General features: G+C 39.1%; 3 protein-coding genes across 3 annotated transcripts in view; 2 read left to right on the top strand and 1 right to left on the bottom strand.

Annotated features, from left to right (window-relative positions):
• LOC104798609 (cation-chloride cotransporter 1) overlaps positions 1 to 3006 on the top strand; it is a 6546-nt gene extending 3540 nt beyond the window's left edge. Inside the window, 7 exon segments of the mRNA XM_010520776.2 lie at positions 7 to 196; positions 299 to 413; positions 539 to 733; positions 1046 to 1446; positions 1606 to 1767; positions 1923 to 2807; positions 2810 to 3006. Of these exon segments, the coding sequence (XP_010519078.1) occupies positions 7 to 196; positions 299 to 413; positions 539 to 733; positions 1046 to 1446; positions 1606 to 1767; positions 1923 to 2807; positions 2810 to 2970 (2109 nt within the window). The 3' untranslated portion in view covers positions 2971 to 3006.
• Positions 3007 to 5380: 2374 nt separating this feature from the next.
• Positions 5381 to 7680, top strand: LOC104798606 (cationic amino acid transporter 1-like). Its single transcript, XM_010520774.2, has 2 exons — positions 5381 to 5830; positions 6147 to 7680. Exons 1-2 carry the CDS (start codon positions 5491 to 5493, stop codon positions 7565 to 7567), a joined length of 1761 nt encoding a protein of 586 aa, XP_010519076.1. The 5' UTR covers positions 5381 to 5490; the 3' UTR covers positions 7568 to 7680.
• A 65-nt stretch (positions 7681 to 7745) lies between these two features.
• Positions 7746 to 15513, bottom strand: part of LOC104798608 (187-kDa microtubule-associated protein AIR9-like) — a 15636-nt gene continuing 7868 nt past the window's right edge. The window contains exons 20-39 of the mRNA XM_010520775.2: positions 15501 to 15513; positions 14742 to 14869; positions 14327 to 14495; positions 13487 to 13605; positions 13128 to 13296; positions 12924 to 13008; positions 12719 to 12792; positions 12499 to 12618; positions 11999 to 12194; positions 11796 to 11917; positions 11035 to 11242; positions 10683 to 10756; positions 10339 to 10477; positions 9881 to 10062; positions 9591 to 9758; positions 9033 to 9164; positions 8749 to 8807; positions 8509 to 8541; positions 8295 to 8426; positions 7746 to 8108 (exon numbers count right to left, since the gene is read on the bottom strand). Coding sequence (XP_010519077.1) covers positions 7932 to 8108; positions 8295 to 8426; positions 8509 to 8541; positions 8749 to 8807; positions 9033 to 9164; positions 9591 to 9758; positions 9881 to 10062; positions 10339 to 10477; positions 10683 to 10756; positions 11035 to 11242; positions 11796 to 11917; positions 11999 to 12194; positions 12499 to 12618; positions 12719 to 12792; positions 12924 to 13008; positions 13128 to 13296; positions 13487 to 13605; positions 14327 to 14495; positions 14742 to 14869; positions 15501 to 15513 — 2499 coding nt within the window. The 3' untranslated portion in view covers positions 7746 to 7931. The remainder of the gene's footprint in view (positions 8109 to 8294; positions 8427 to 8508; positions 8542 to 8748; positions 8808 to 9032; positions 9165 to 9590; positions 9759 to 9880; positions 10063 to 10338; positions 10478 to 10682; positions 10757 to 11034; positions 11243 to 11795; positions 11918 to 11998; positions 12195 to 12498; positions 12619 to 12718; positions 12793 to 12923; positions 13009 to 13127; positions 13297 to 13486; positions 13606 to 14326; positions 14496 to 14741; positions 14870 to 15500) is intronic.

The following is a 15513-nucleotide window of genomic DNA, read 5'->3' as shown; positions in this document are numbered from 1 at the left end:
GCTGAACCGATACAAAGCCCAAGTTCACATGACCTGCAGGTTTATGGCATTGTTGTGACTATCCTTCTATGCTTCATCGTGTTTGGCGGTGTGAAGATGATCAATCGTGTTGCACCTGCTTTCCTCGTGCCTGTTTTGCTCTCAATCTTCTGCATATTTATTGGATTCTTTTCGGCAAGGACGGATTATCCTGATAGTAAGTCGTTTTTTTGTTATTGTAGTTGGAAAAGGCATGAAGGTTCTTCATTCCATTTAGATTGACCTTCCGTTTTTCATCTTGTCGGTATTATTTATACAGCTGGAGTTACTGGCTTGAGTTTGAAAAGCTTCAAGGACAACTGGAGTTCTGCATATCAGATGACAAATGATGCGGGGATTCCTGATCCAAATGGAAGCACGTACTGGAACTTCAAGTAAGTCTCTTCTCTCTGTTAAACTGTCCATGAAAATTATTCTCTTTAATGGTTCCAGTTTTGTTTAAGAGTTTGGTTCTTTCATTCGTTCTCTAAAACTTATTGATCCTTCTCTTGGCATTCAGTGCCTTGGTTGGCCTATTTTTCCCAGCTGTTACAGGAATCATGGCAGGATCAAATCGATCTGCCTCACTCAAAGACACCCAGAGATCTATCCCTGTCGGGACATTGGCTGCCACTCTGACTACTACTTCACTGTATCTGATCTCTGTGTTCTTTTTTGGAGCTGTTGTGACGCGTGACAAACTTTTGACCGATAGGTAATGACATTTTTCAAATTGATTTGTTATGTTTTCTCTTGGCGGAGGTGTCCTGGATACAATGCCGAACTCACTTGTCAATTGCGGTTATTGTCCATTGCATGTTAAACTTGAAAGAGACTAAAAGTTGCTGTATGATCTGTATTACACAAAACATTTTAGTGTCTGCAAAAGTCGTACTTTTCTTCTATTAATATTCCGAATGGTTCTTCCAGGTTTATTTCCGGACATCTATTTTAGCGCTTTTGTACCCTGCATATATCATTATACATTTTTTTATTACTGAATGAATAAACTTCATCTCTCTTTCAGGTTGCTTACCGCTACAATTGCTTGGCCTTTCCCAGCAATTGTTCAGATAGGAATCATCCTTTCAACCTTAGGGGCTGCGCTTCAGAGTTTGACGGGGGCACCACGGTTGCTCGCTGCCATAGCCAACGATGATATCCTTCCTATCCTGAACTATTTCAAAGTTGCTGATGGCAGCGAACCCCACATTGCGACGCTTTTCACAGCATTCATCTGCATCGGATGCGTCGTTATCGGAAATCTGGATCTCATCACACCCACAGTAACTATGTTTTTCCTCTTGTGTTATGCGGGAGTAAACTTGTCTTGTTTCCTTCTCGATCTTTTAGATGCACCAAGTTGGCGTCCTCGGTGGAAATACCACCACTGGAGCCTCTCTTTTGTTGGAGCCTCACTTTGCATCGGTATGATATATGAATTACTCACACTAGGTTTTAATATATGCTTATCTTTAAGCCCTTCATATGTATGATTCCACCACCTAATTGAAATTTCCTGAGGACTAGGATATGCCTTTTAAGATTTCTTATCGACCGATCATCTGTTTATGTTTTTTGTTGCAGTGATCATGTTCTTGATTTCTTGGTCATTCACTGTGATTGCCCTTGCACTTGCTGGCCTCATATACAAATATGTTGGCCTCAAAGGAAAAGCCGGGGACTGGGGTGACGGGGTCAAGAGTGCATATTTTCAGTTGGCCCTTCGTAGTCTCAGGTCACTTGGAGGTATGTTTGCGTTTATATTACTCGAAACTAAGAGATTACATTCTGTTGTTTCGGTTTTGGGTTGAAATTTATTTGATGAAAACTGTTATTCCTTCAGAAGTTTAATCCCTGTCTTAAAACCGATCTCATTGTTCATCTTACGTCTCGTTTTGTAGCAAACCAAGTTCACCCGAAGAACTGGTACCCAATTCCTCTCGTGTTCTGCCGACCTTGGGGAAAGCTTCCGGAAAATGTTCCTTGTCATCCGAAGCTCGCTGACTTTGCAAACTGTATGAAGAAAAAAGGCCGTGGAATGTCGATATTCGTCTCGATACTAGACGGTGACTACCATGAACGTGCTGAAGACGCAAAGGAGGCCTGCAAACAACTGGCCACATATATAGAATACAAGCGGTGTGAAGGTGTGGCAGAAATTGTTGTGGCCCCGAACATGACGGAAGGGTTCCGGGGCATAATTCAGACAATGGGTCTCGGAAACCTCAAACCGAACATTGTAGTAATGAGGTACCCCGAGATCTGGCGCCGGGAAAACCTAACCGAGATCCCCACAACCTTTGTCGGGATAATCAACGACTGCATCGTGGCGAACAAAGCGGTGGTTATTGTCAAGGGACTTGACGAGTGGCCGAACGAGTACCAGCGACAGTACGGAACGATCGACTTGTACTGGATCGTGAGAGACGGAGGCCTCATGCTTCTTCTCTCGCAGCTTCTCCTGACGAAAGAAAGCTTCGAGAGCTGCAAAATCCAACTCTTCTGCATCGCGGAGGAAGATTCGGACGCAGAAGCGCTCAAAGCCGACGTGAAGAAGTTCTTGTACGATCTCAGAATGCATGCGGAAGTAATCGTGGTATCGATGAAATCATGGGAGGTAGGAACGGAGGGAAACAGCCAGGACGATTCGTTGGAAGCCTTCAGCTCGGCCCAGAGACGGATCTCGGAGTACTTAGCCGAGATCAAGCGGGAAGGACCGGTTCCGAACGAGAAACCCGTGGCGGTGAACGAGAATCAGGTGGAGAAGTTTCTGTACACGATGTTTTCCGATCTATAAAGAGGCTTTGCTCACTAGACTTACATCCGCCGCCGCCGGCGAACCATCCGGCGTATTTCTACATGGAATATATGGATTTGCTCGTGGAGAATGTTCCGAGGATGTTGATCGTAAGAGGGTATCACCGAGATGTTGTAACGTTGTTCACTTAGTCTCCATCTCTCTCCCATCTATATAATACACTCAGGTATATATATATATATATATATATCTCGGTTTCTTTTCTTCTTTTTTTTCCGTTTTGTAGTGGAGATATGATTCAAATTTTGTAATGAAATGTTGTGGATTTTGTTTTTTTTTTTGGTTGCTTCACTTTCTCTGTTTCTTGCAGAGAAATAGAGTATTTGACATTGTAGCATTGATTCCCGAGCTCAGTTTCCCTTGAATGGATTTTGGGGCTTATTTAGGGGCGATCATTTGGGACCGGTTTGGCTTTGGTTCGGTTATTTTTGGTTTTGGATTATTTATATCGTTTAGTTTTTATATCGGTTTTGATTCGGTTTCAATTCTGTTTGCTTTTTGATATTCATTTTTTCCTCTCTTTCTCTCATCTTTCCATTTATCCGCATACTTTTTTTTATTTCCCTTCATAACTTTTAATTTTTTTTTTTTTTTTTTTTTTTTTTTTTTGTAATAAAAGTGTTTATTTTTTTGTTTCAATTTGATTTCTCCATTTTTTTTAATATTTGGTTTGTTTAGATTCGATTAATTTGATTTCGTGAGGATTGTCTGTAGTAGGACTTTTTAAATAGCGTTTGCTTGGGATAATTAGATGTTATTCGGTTCAGTTAGTTTTCTTTAGGGATTATGCGTCCAAATCGAAATGGATTTCCCAAAATATGTGATATGTTATTACTCTATTATATTTTTTCCTTCTCTAAGAGTTATTCATGTATTTTTTCACAGCTGGTTTGGAAGGTTTTCTTAAGAGTTTGTTGACCTTAATTATCTGAAGAAATTAAGGGGTTTGTTTAGATTAATTGGGCATAAAATCATTCTTTTACGAGAAAATCACATATGAATAATTAATGTTTTACAAAAATCCCACGTATAGATATTATAAATTTTTTATATAAATACCTGAATTTTTTTAAAATTCTACATAAATACTTAAATTTTTAAAAAACTCTCCAATAAATCCAAAACCTATTAATAACATCATCTATTTTTGTTTAAAAAAAATATCTGAAATTTGTATTTATTTAAAACTTTTTTTTCAAAAATCTAAGTATTTATATAGGATTTTTAAAAGTTTAGATGTTTATATGAAAATTTTATAATTTAAGTATTTATGTAGTATTTTCATAAAAATTTAGGTATTTATATGTTATTTTTCTATCTTTTAAAATTAGACATAGGAATCATATGTTAGAGCTAGACTCTTATCATAAAAACGTGTGATGTCAAAATGAGTGTATCTCTCAAATGAGTTCATATTTTCTGAGTAAGACTTGAAAATTCGAGTCCAAAAAAACAGGTCGAACGAATCTAGTTGAGTTCATCGAAATAGTTTGTGAACTTATAAAAAAATATATATTTAAATTTTTTTTATTATTTCAAATATTTTTTATTATATTTATATTTTTTATTTTTTTATTTAACTCGTAAGATAAGACGATTTGGAATGAATTAGAATTGTTTTAGCTCTAAAAAAATGACCACACTTAAGTTCGAAACAATCTAGATTGAATATATAAGTAAAATATAACCAATTCCGCAATTAATTGCATGTATGTGAAATATCTCAAAGAATAAAGTTCTTTTGGTTTCTAAAAATATTATTTAAAATTATATTTATCTTTTGAATTAGTTTTTTTAACGAATTTTTTAAACAAATAAAATGTGTGAAACATTTGGCTATTTAGGATTTATTTTTTGTTTTCCATTTTGTTTTTCCGTCCCTCGAATTCAGATAAATACAGATGGAACAGTTCGTGTCTGAATAGCGAGCCCATCCATTACCAATCGATCTAAACCCAAGACCGTTTCCGTGGAAGCAAACGCGCTAAAAACCCTACGCGCACCAGTGGCGCGTGGAAGTCACCGCCCCAATTTTCCCACCCTATAGTCCGGGGATTTTGACCTTTTTCCTAAAATCGGACTTTCTCGGCGCGTGGGGCTATTTAACACTTTTGAGAAGGATCTGCATCGCGAGAGATCATGAAAACATCTAAAAAAAAAATGGATTCAACACCTTAAAAAAATCGATTTAATAATTAAGCTATTATATTGGATCGAAAAATTCAAGAATTTGATAATTTTATATGCATTTTATAATTTTAAAAAACGCTTAGGTTTTGAACCCTGAGATCCAAGACTTATATATGGAATATTAAGGATAAGATTTGATTATTTAACAAATACAGACGTAATTTTAAACGAACAATTTTTTTCTTAACATTCTCCTGTATTTATCATTTACTATATTTAATAAAAAAAATATTTTTAATTAGCTATTTATAAATAAACTAAATAATTAACTAACTAACTAACTGGCTATTTTAGTGGGATACTAAAACCTCTGTGTCCTTATCGTATCTGTCATGATAGACTTTTTCAATTTGTTTTTATTGGAAATGGATTCGCAGAGTTTTTACATTCGAAAGTGCTGTTTATACATCAAACCCTAATCCAATCCCTCTTACTTGCGCCGCAAGGCAACTGAATAGACCATGGCGGACGACGGCGGAGGAGGCGGAGGGTGCAGCAGATTCTGCCGGAAAGAGGATTTCTTGCCGGAGGAGTCGTTCCGAGACTGGGGAACCTACAAAAAAGCCTTGTCGGAGACCAAAACTCGATTCAAGGATCGGGTTCTCACACGATCTCAGGACAGTTTCGAGCTCCATGAGATGCGTGGTCGGAGCCAGCACGAGATGAAGAAAGCCCTCAACTGGTGGGACCTCACATGGTTCGGTATCGGCGCTGTCATGGGCGCCGGAATCTTCGTCCTTACCGGAGAAACCGCTCGGAACAACTCTGGCCCCGCTGTCGTTCTCTCTTACCTCATCTCGGGTAATAATCTCAAGAAACGAGCCAGGCTCACGAGCCAACTCGATTTCACCCTGTTTTTAGGCAACCGAGTAAGGATTTTTCTGATCCATTTTAAAAACGGGTTCATGGGTCAACTCGTCACGAGTTTTTTTATGGCTCGTCATAAACGGGCGCTCGTGCCGGACTGGTTCCAACTGGTTCATATGACATCCGCGTTTTCTATTTTTTTCTAATACCCTTCAAAGTTTGGATCTTTTTTTTTTTTTTTGCCGATTTCGCAAATTCAGATCGATGAAACCATTCTGCAAAAACTGAGAAACATGATCTGTTTCTGCAGGCATCTCTGCATTGTTATCCGTCTTGTGCTACACTGAATTCTCGGTTGAGCTTCCCGTGGCCGGAGGCTCATTCTCATACCTTCGTGTCGAGCTCGGGGACTTCGTGGCTTACATCGCCGCCGGAAACATCCTTTTCGAGTACATTGTCGCCGGAGCAAGCGTTGCAAGATCATGGACTTCCTATTTCGCCACTCTCTGCAATCACAGCCCTAATGATTTCCGAATCACAGTCTCTTCCTTTGCTGAAGACTACAGTCACTTGGATCCAATTGCAATCATCATCTCTGTGATTGTATGTGTCGGGGCTTGCCTCAGCATCAAGGGCTCGTCCCGGTTCAATTATGTCGCCACAATCCTCCACATCGCGGTGGTTCTATTCATCCTCGTTGCGGGTTTGACTAAGGCAGACCTGCATAACTTTACCGAGAACTTTGCACCTTTTGGAGTCAAGGGAATTCTGCAGGCTTCTGCCATTCTGTTCTTCGCGTACATCGGGTTTGATGGAGTGGCGACTCTAGGAGAAGAAGTGAAGAATCCGAAGAGGGATATACCGATTGGGATGATCAGTTCAATGACGATAACAATCGTTGTATACTGCGTCTTGGCTGCGACCCTGTGCCTGATGCAGCCTTATACTCAGATTGATGTGGACGCACCGTTCAGTATGGCGTTTCAAGCCGTCGGGATGGGATGGGCTAAGTATGTTGTGGCTCTGGGTGCGCTCAAGGGCATGACCACTGTGCTTCTGGCTAATGTCTTGGCTCAGGCTAGGTACTTCACCCACATCGGTCGAACCCACATGGCTCCGCCTTTCCTTGCAGCCGTCAACGAGAAAACAGGCATGCCTGTGAATGCCACCATTGTCATGACCGCAGCCAACTGTGTGGTAGCACTCTTCACGAGCCTTGACGTGCTTGCTAACCTCCTCTCCATCTCAACCCTGTTTGTCTTCTCGGTTGTGGCCCTGGCCTTGCTAGTCAGGCGCTATTATGTCACAGGAGAAACTTCTGATTCAGACAGGAACAAGCTCATCGCGTTCTTGGCAGTGATTGTGGGATCATCCATTGCATCCGCAGCCTACTGGGCCATAACAGGAGGCAAAACATGGGTCGGATATGCGGTGACTGTTCCCGTTTGGTTTCTGGCGACATTAGGGCTGAACCTGACATTGAAACAAGCAAGGAGTCCAAAGTTCTGGGGCGTACCTTTAGTTCCATGGCTGCCATCTGTTTCCATCGCCATCAATGTCTTCATATTAGGATCAATCGACGGCCCTTCCTTCGTCAGATTCATGATCTGGACATTCGCTCTTCTTGTCTACTACTTCTTCGTGGTCCTGCATGCATCATATGACGCAGCAAAAGAGATCGCTACAGCAGCAGCGGCAGCCAACATAGAAGCGGGGGTTACAGACAAATAATTGCCACAAGTAACAAGATTCTGGGAACTCATCTTCTCTTGCATTTGACAAGGTTCAGAGACATGTCTTTTTTTTATCCTTTTTTTTTTTTGGGAGAAAGAACTCTTATTTTCCTGTTATTTAACGTTAAAGACCAAAGAAATTATGAGAAAACCAGTGAGGCAATGAAGACATAAACTGAAAAACAGAAGTGAACTTAGATTACGGACCCTAGTGTTCATACATGGGTTCCCAATTGAATAGTCTAATTCACACATCATATCAGAAAGAAGTAAACAAATAAGAGGAGTGAATGCAGAAACAAACCAAGAACCGGAGAAATGCCCGTATGCAGGGTGACTCTAGGTTCCTATATGCGGATAGTTTATGCATCGATTTTGAGTAGTGAATTAAGGGAAGTGCTGTTGAATTTCTGTGCAAGGCCGCGTATAACTAGCACGATGACATCGCGGAGGTGACGTGAATGGACCACCACGTCTACTTCACTCTCACTGTCCACAACAATCCTAAGCCGTCTTTGGTCATTCCGGAATGTCTCAACCTGTTTGATGCAAATAATAGCAGGTCACAACCCGGGAGGGACCTAAGGATGACAAACCGGATGAAAATATGTTTAATGAGGAGGATTTCATATCTTGCTTCAGCAAAGGACTCCGTGTTTCATGGTTCTTTTTTTTACTAAAAGAGAATAAAAGTGAAATAAAGAGGCTTTGCTCACTAGACTTACATGGAAAGGAGGAGCGAAACTCCCACGAACTTCAGTTGTTGGGAAAGATGTCTTGGAACCTGGTTTCACTACCTTTATTCTCTTCCTGTTAACTTCTAGTATTCGTCTCTCAAGATTTCCCTCTCCCAGGACCTACACATGAGCAATTTGCCCTTTAGAAACCCGATACACAAAAAAAAAAGGATTAATAAGATCAGAAAACTGAAATACAAACCTTTTTTAGATAAGGGTCCTTGTCACACAGCACCTGATTCCAATGTTCGGGAAGAAAAAGATTGAGCCATACCGAAAGAAAGATAGTTTGATCATATATTACAGAAACAGCATGAAAGATTATTCAAAGAATGTAAAATGCTTATAACTTTAGATCAAACATACAGCTACACTGTGAAAGTTAGGATATAAATGAATGAAATCTATAGATCAAAGAAAACATAAAAGGACGTGATTCTACCTCAAACTTCACTGACCCAACATCTAGTTTTTGCTTCACTTCCTTATGAATATCAGGTTCTGCAAATTGTTAATTACAGTGAATTAACATATGAAACGAAAAGACAAAAAAAAACCCATCAAGGCAGAAGGCAAAGGAGGCTCCTCAAAACAACACTGGGAAATAGTTGCATAGGGAGACTTGATGAGAATTGTTATTTGTTGGTTATATTTAATTTCACCAAATTATAGCAGTATCAACAACAGATAATCATGATGGTGGCGATGATAAAGTAAAAGACTTGCCAACAGCAACAGGCTCTGTTGATGCAGAAACTGGGTGCCCTTCAGTGCCATCGTCTCGTATGGGCGTATAGACAACGACCAGTCTGTAGCCAACATCATCCACATTAGCCTCATACATCCTTCCTGTCTCGCCTACAGAATAATGGAACAAGATGAAGCAAATATGAGAAACAATATGTGTTAATACTAGTCCAGATTAACCAAAAATTAGGACTTTTGCATGAACGGTTTAGTAAATCTAGCGAAATTATATACTTAAGTAGAAAACTTAAACCTGATCTTGAAAATAGTACGCACAAATTTAGTAAGAGTTCAACAAGAAAACTGCTCCAGTTAGAAGACAAATATCAGAATAAGCACTAAACTTTCAGGATATAACTAGATAGGTAAGATTGGATATCAAGAGAAAAATAGATCCCCACATGAAAATTGTACGATTGTGTCAAGGATAACATCTAGCTCATCAATAAGTAATATCCTCAATCTAATTAATTCGATATGCAAAAGTTGGTCCAACTTTTGTGGGAAAAACTTTTTACACAAACAAAATGGCTATACCCATTATGGAAGTTTGAAAGGAGAACGAGTTTAGGGCAAAGGTTTCAACAATAAGCCATTGAATTTTACACTTTCCCTCTTTTCCACCAAAATAATTGCCACGAACTGCATATAAGTTGGTGTGGAAACCCCTTCCTTCAATCTCCAGCTTTTCTATCCTTGGAAAACCTGAAACATACAACATATTATATCATGCCATCTTTATATAGGACACTGGGAAATTTGGCGGTGCCTTCATTTCCCAAGGGAACATGGGTCGAGATGCACAGGCAACTGAAATGGAAGGAAACCTGGCGAAACAGAAGCAGTCTCGGCATAAGCTGGCTCACTTGACCTCCCAAATACATCGTGTACTACACATTCACATTTCAGACATCTGCCAATATCTTCAAACTGCACCTTATAGGAACATGAACGTTTAGAAGAGAGAGCTTCAAAAGATTCCTCTTCCCCCGATTCCAATGAGCGGAACCTGTAGCACCTCTTATAATGTGAGATATAGAACAGTTTCTGAAAAACGAGAATTACTCCAGAACACCATGAGTTCTTCAGGTAGAAAATCATATAAATTCCTCAGGAAGCTAACACGTGTGAACGCAACTTCTTCCACGGAAAGCATACTAAGACTTGGCACAGAACGCAACTTCTTCCACGTGTGAACATGAAATACTCATATTTCCAAAAACTTAAAAACCACTCATGCAAATATTTAGCCAACGATGCAAGATCAAAGTCAGATGCACTGTACCATTGGTATTTGATGCCTCTCTTATACTTGCTCCAAACAAGTTGTTGGATTCCAGTCTTTGTGATCACTTCAACGGCAGTGAGAACATCGCCTTCTACAGCCTTCCCGGTAAGAGCAAGCATGTCTACTTTTGGTACCTCTGCATGATGATCAAATGAGTTCGAGTTGTGTTACATGGAGAAGCTCAAAACGAACATGAACCAGTCTAAAAGGGTAAGAAAGCAAGAAAGCCCAAGATACAATAGATGGTACAAACAGAGTAGAGTTTTTGAACAAATTTTATGGAAAATAAATATCCAAGGCATAAAGATTCATCAGTGATAAAACAGCCAAAAGTTCAAAACCTGGGAGGATAACATCAGTTGGCTCAGATAATTTTAGTTCTCCCACTGCTGAATCTGAACGGACAGGTGTATATCTGCAAAATAATTTGAATAAATTATAAGATTCAAACTCGCATAAAAACCTTAATGGACAGTGTTTCAAGGAAGAAACTAATGCATGAGTAAGCACATCACCAGGAACTTTGAAAACATAAATTTTCCAGGGCTCTGATACCTAAATAACATAAACCAGAGTTTCTTGCAGGATCGAGAGCCAAAAGCAAAAGTCAAAAGACTCAAATCCAAAGGCTACTTAGTGTCTAAACAGCTACTGCAAGAGGAGTATGTCAAAGTCATTCCAGAGGAAACATACCCAAAGAGTAGCCGGCAATTGTAATCTGACTCAGTCACCTCATAAGCTTTGGAGTTGGCCCCATCAATTAGATTGATGGTTCCATCATTAGTTTCTCTGTACCAACTAAAGAGACTTGCACCTTCATAGCCACCAGAATACTCCCCTTCTCCAGAATAGGCATCCGAAGAAATTTGCTTAACATGGACATTAGATATTACTGGATCAGCTGCAACATTAACCACGTTATTCCATCAGAAACATAGGTTTTCATATCTTGACTAAATCCTATGCCCTTAAAACAAAATGGAAAACACTTGTTTTATGGAGGTTACAAATTACCATGTAATCACGAGGTGCAATTTCATGAACTGCATCAAGTGATGGGTAGCATAAAAAAATACAGATAACTGATATGCGTAGATTGACGTGAACAACGATTGTCTGGCTACTAGTAATTGATCCTCTCCTTGACTGCTAAAGGTCTGGATTTACATGCACAATTCTACGTGTAGAGTCCAGTTCTTCATGTTCCATTGGACTTTTACTGTTTTACACTAATTATCAACAATAACAACAACATCGCCTTAATCCCAAGTTTATTTGGGGTCGGCAGCATAAATTCTTCTTTTCCATTCATTCCGGTTTTGCGTCATATTCTCCGATATTTGCAACATATCCAAGTCATTTCTAATGACTCGTTCCCAAGTAAGTCTAGGCCTACCCCTTCCTCGTTTTTTACACTAATTATCATGTAAAAAAAAGGTTGATGAAATCATTACCTGGGGCAACTGGGGAGTTTGAAATTGATACTACTGGCTGCCCATGTCTTCCATCTGAGCGAGTAGGTATCCAATACAAGACTAGATAAGACCCCACATCTTCAAGTGATGGAGTATATTTTCTGCAACAGCATCATATCATTCGCATTTCTCACAAAAATAGGAAGAAAATCACATCATGTTTCTGGGATTTCAGTTCTTACAATTCCTTACAGCAAACAACGACATCTTCACTAGCAAAGGATATTTCCAAGAGTGCAGATCCATGCAACTTATCGCTAGTTCTATACCATATGTACTCTCCAACACCTTCGTGTCCACCAAAATAGGTTTTATGTGGCACAACCTCTTGTTTCTCACAACAGTCCGGAATAATAAGCTCCAGCCCCATAGGATTTGCTGTTAAAAAAGTAAAAAAATGGAAGGATATTAGATATGTAGAAAACAGAGCCCAAACTCTGTCCTCGTCCATGGGAGTCTACGGTAAAATCTTACAGTTAAAAGATAGAAATTACATAAGCGATTTTAGTGATAGAAGTTGCTAATACATTTCCAGATATGGAAAGAGACAAACATTTGCCATGCATAATGTAGCAGTTAGGCCACATCTTTCTCATCTTTTACATATTTGTATTTTTAGAATTGTTGAAATGAAATGTCTATTCTTTTAATAGAAAGGGATATTTTACAGAAGAAAACTCACCAGGAGCAATTTCATCTGACACAATGCTTCTAGGATTGCCTTCTATTCCATCCTCCCGGACAGGAGTGTAGACAAGTTCAATGCTCTTCCCAACATCCTCAAGAGACAAATCCAAAAATTCTGCTCAGATAAAATGTTAATTAGTTAGAAGCGGATTTCTAAGGGAAAAGCAAGAACCTAAACAAAACAGCTACACAAAAAGAAAAGGGATCAAACTCACCATCACAACTCAATTTCTCCTTAACATCATTATCTTTTACCCTAAACCATTCATGTTGACAATTCCCCTTTATCCTGCATTGGAAGATGCTAATTTAGTCGTAGAGCAGTAACATAAGAGACTCAAGCTACTCCCTTATTTGACATCTTATATGTTTTCAACAAGTTTTAAGTGTATATCAAACCCAAATTCCTCGAGCACTTACCCTCCAGTATATGAAGCAACAAAGCTCAAGCGTTGCCCTTCAATCATTGATCCGAGAAACTCCAGTGACTGACAAGTAGGGGGGCCTGCACCACGAAATGGATCAGAAGATGAGCCCATCTAACACCAGTCATCCTCTCATGGAGATTCTACAAGAGTCGGTAATAAATAAACAAAAGAAATATTGATTAAGAAACAATTTTACCAGATATGATTGGTCCAATTAGCTCGGAAAGAACTATGGGCCCACGAGCCCAGTCACTTCTGACGGGTTCACATGAAACCGAAACGAAGCGACCTATATCATCCACACATACTTGATATGATGAGGTAGTGGCACCTTTGATTTCGTACGGTGAGCCATCTGAACTAGTCTGTAGAGAAAAAGTTCACTTATTAAAACACCAAACTGAAAAGAACAAGAAAAAATCATGTTGGTTGCTCGACCGTAGAGTAAGATTATATTGGCTCTCAATGGTTTCGAAGCATGCATGAGCCCACCCATGAAGAAATGAACAGCCTTCCTAAATGGTTTTGAAAATTAAGAAATATGAAGTCCAATACCCGAAACCACCGGAAAACCGATGCTCCTTCTTCACCACCCCAATATTCTTTTTCTGCAGACAGCATTGTCCCTTCAACAGCAGCTCCAACAATTCGAAGAGACACCACTCTTGGGCTTCCTAATAATCATGCATAACTCCGCATGATAAGCAAACTTGCATCCACATATAAGTGTGAACCAAACAGTATAATGGGCAACTAATTTAGAGTGATCTTTTGCTAATTTAGAGTGATCAATTAAAAATCTCCTTCCTTTCATCTTATTTCCATAACTTCTTTCCTACTATGAATCACCCTGGTCTCCCAGCCTTCAATTATAACTAGGATTTTCTAATCTGCTTAGGATGCAGGATCAAAGTTTGGAAATCAAACAGATTTGCATCAAACAAGTCGCGTTATAAATTTGCAGCTTGAATACCAATGCAGTATCACACACATTGCAGCGGAATGGAATAGATCAGACCAGTATGAAACAGTAAAAAGGCAATAGTTACAAAGAATAAAGACAAACAACTCGCAAGAAGTCATCTGAGTAGAAACAAGACCATGATGTAAAAATGTCATTTCTTCAGTGGAAAAGAAGGCAATTTCTGATCTATGATTTCAACAAAAGCATAAATAAAACGATTATTGAACACAGACGAGGCTGAATAACGAGAATGATTTCTTGTTGTGTAAAAGAAATTAGGTTATCCTGTTAGGGGACAATGATACTTCAAATGGTAATTTGTGGGATCAGAAACACCTAGTGATACATAGTTCATAGTTGGCTCCTACCTAGAGGTTCACACATATTGAAAACAAAATTACAAAACTAGAAACAACAAGACAACACATCACCTGGACGAATACGCTCCTGGCCCATGCAAGATCTTGGCTCACCCTTGAAACCATCATATCGGATGGGAATACATTGAAAGGAAATGAATTTACCAATATCTTCTTTTGTAATGGTATACTGAAGAACCCCAGAGGCCACAGGTATCAATGTACCAGGGCCACTTTCTGCCTGCGAAATTCAAAGAATTAGATAGCAATTAGCTGCGATGAAATCTCCCGGCACGAGGTAAATTTTATTAACCAGCTGTTTACATCTAATATAGGTTTTTGTTCTTTGCGGAAAGAACTTTGTTCATATATAAACAGAACATCGACAACAAGACATTATGTAGTGGCTAGACTGAACAGAGGATCCAGAAAGCAAGTATTCCAATCCAATCTCAGATGTTATAAAGAACAGGCTTCAAGGATATACCTCATGATGATACCATTTATACATGCTTTTTCCTTCATGCCCTCCTATGTATCCATAGGATGCTGTCAATACTCCTCCTTCAATGTTATCCCCAGTAATTGACAGGAAATTCAAGCTGGGAGGAAGGGCTGTAAGTGATGAGAATCAAAAGAGTATGCACGAAATCAGTAAAGGTTCAACAGGATAACCATTACAATTCAAATTCAAAACAAATTAACATCGCAAATATCAGAATAAGAAGTACACTTTGAGGATATAACTAGATAGGTAAGATTGGATACCAAGAGAAAATTAGATATCCAACATGAAAAATGTGCAATTGTGCCGAGAGTAATATCTAGCTCCTAAGTAAGTCATATACGTGATCTAGTTGATTCAATAAGTAATATCCATGGTCTAATCGATTCAATCGAGAAACGTTGATTCAATGTTTCTAGGAAAGCCTATTACACAAACATAAAATCCCCATTATGAAAGTTGACAGGAGAATGTTTGTAGGACAAAGGTTTCAGAGTAACTATTAAGTATCAAAATGGAACCAATAGCAAGATTTGAGTTGCAAAACCACATGACAGTCATTCTATACCAGATCAGACAAAAATTTCAACATTTAAACCATCTTTTAGGATGGGCATGGTAAACAAAGGAAAAGGAGGATGCGTGATTAGAATGAAAAAAGTTTATTGCATTTATATAACTATCAACACCAGAAAAAGAAAATGCACGAGTACAGAAATGAAGAAGAGACTGCTAACTTACTTTCAACCGCTCT

The sequence above is a fragment of the Tarenaya hassleriana genome, unplaced genomic scaffold (genome assembly GCF_000463585.1).
Source record: "Tarenaya hassleriana unplaced genomic scaffold, ASM46358v1 Cleome54, whole genome shotgun sequence".
Lineage (NCBI taxonomy): Eukaryota > Viridiplantae > Streptophyta > Magnoliopsida > Brassicales > Cleomaceae > Tarenaya > Tarenaya hassleriana.
This window is presented reverse-complemented; position numbering and strand designations above follow the sequence as displayed.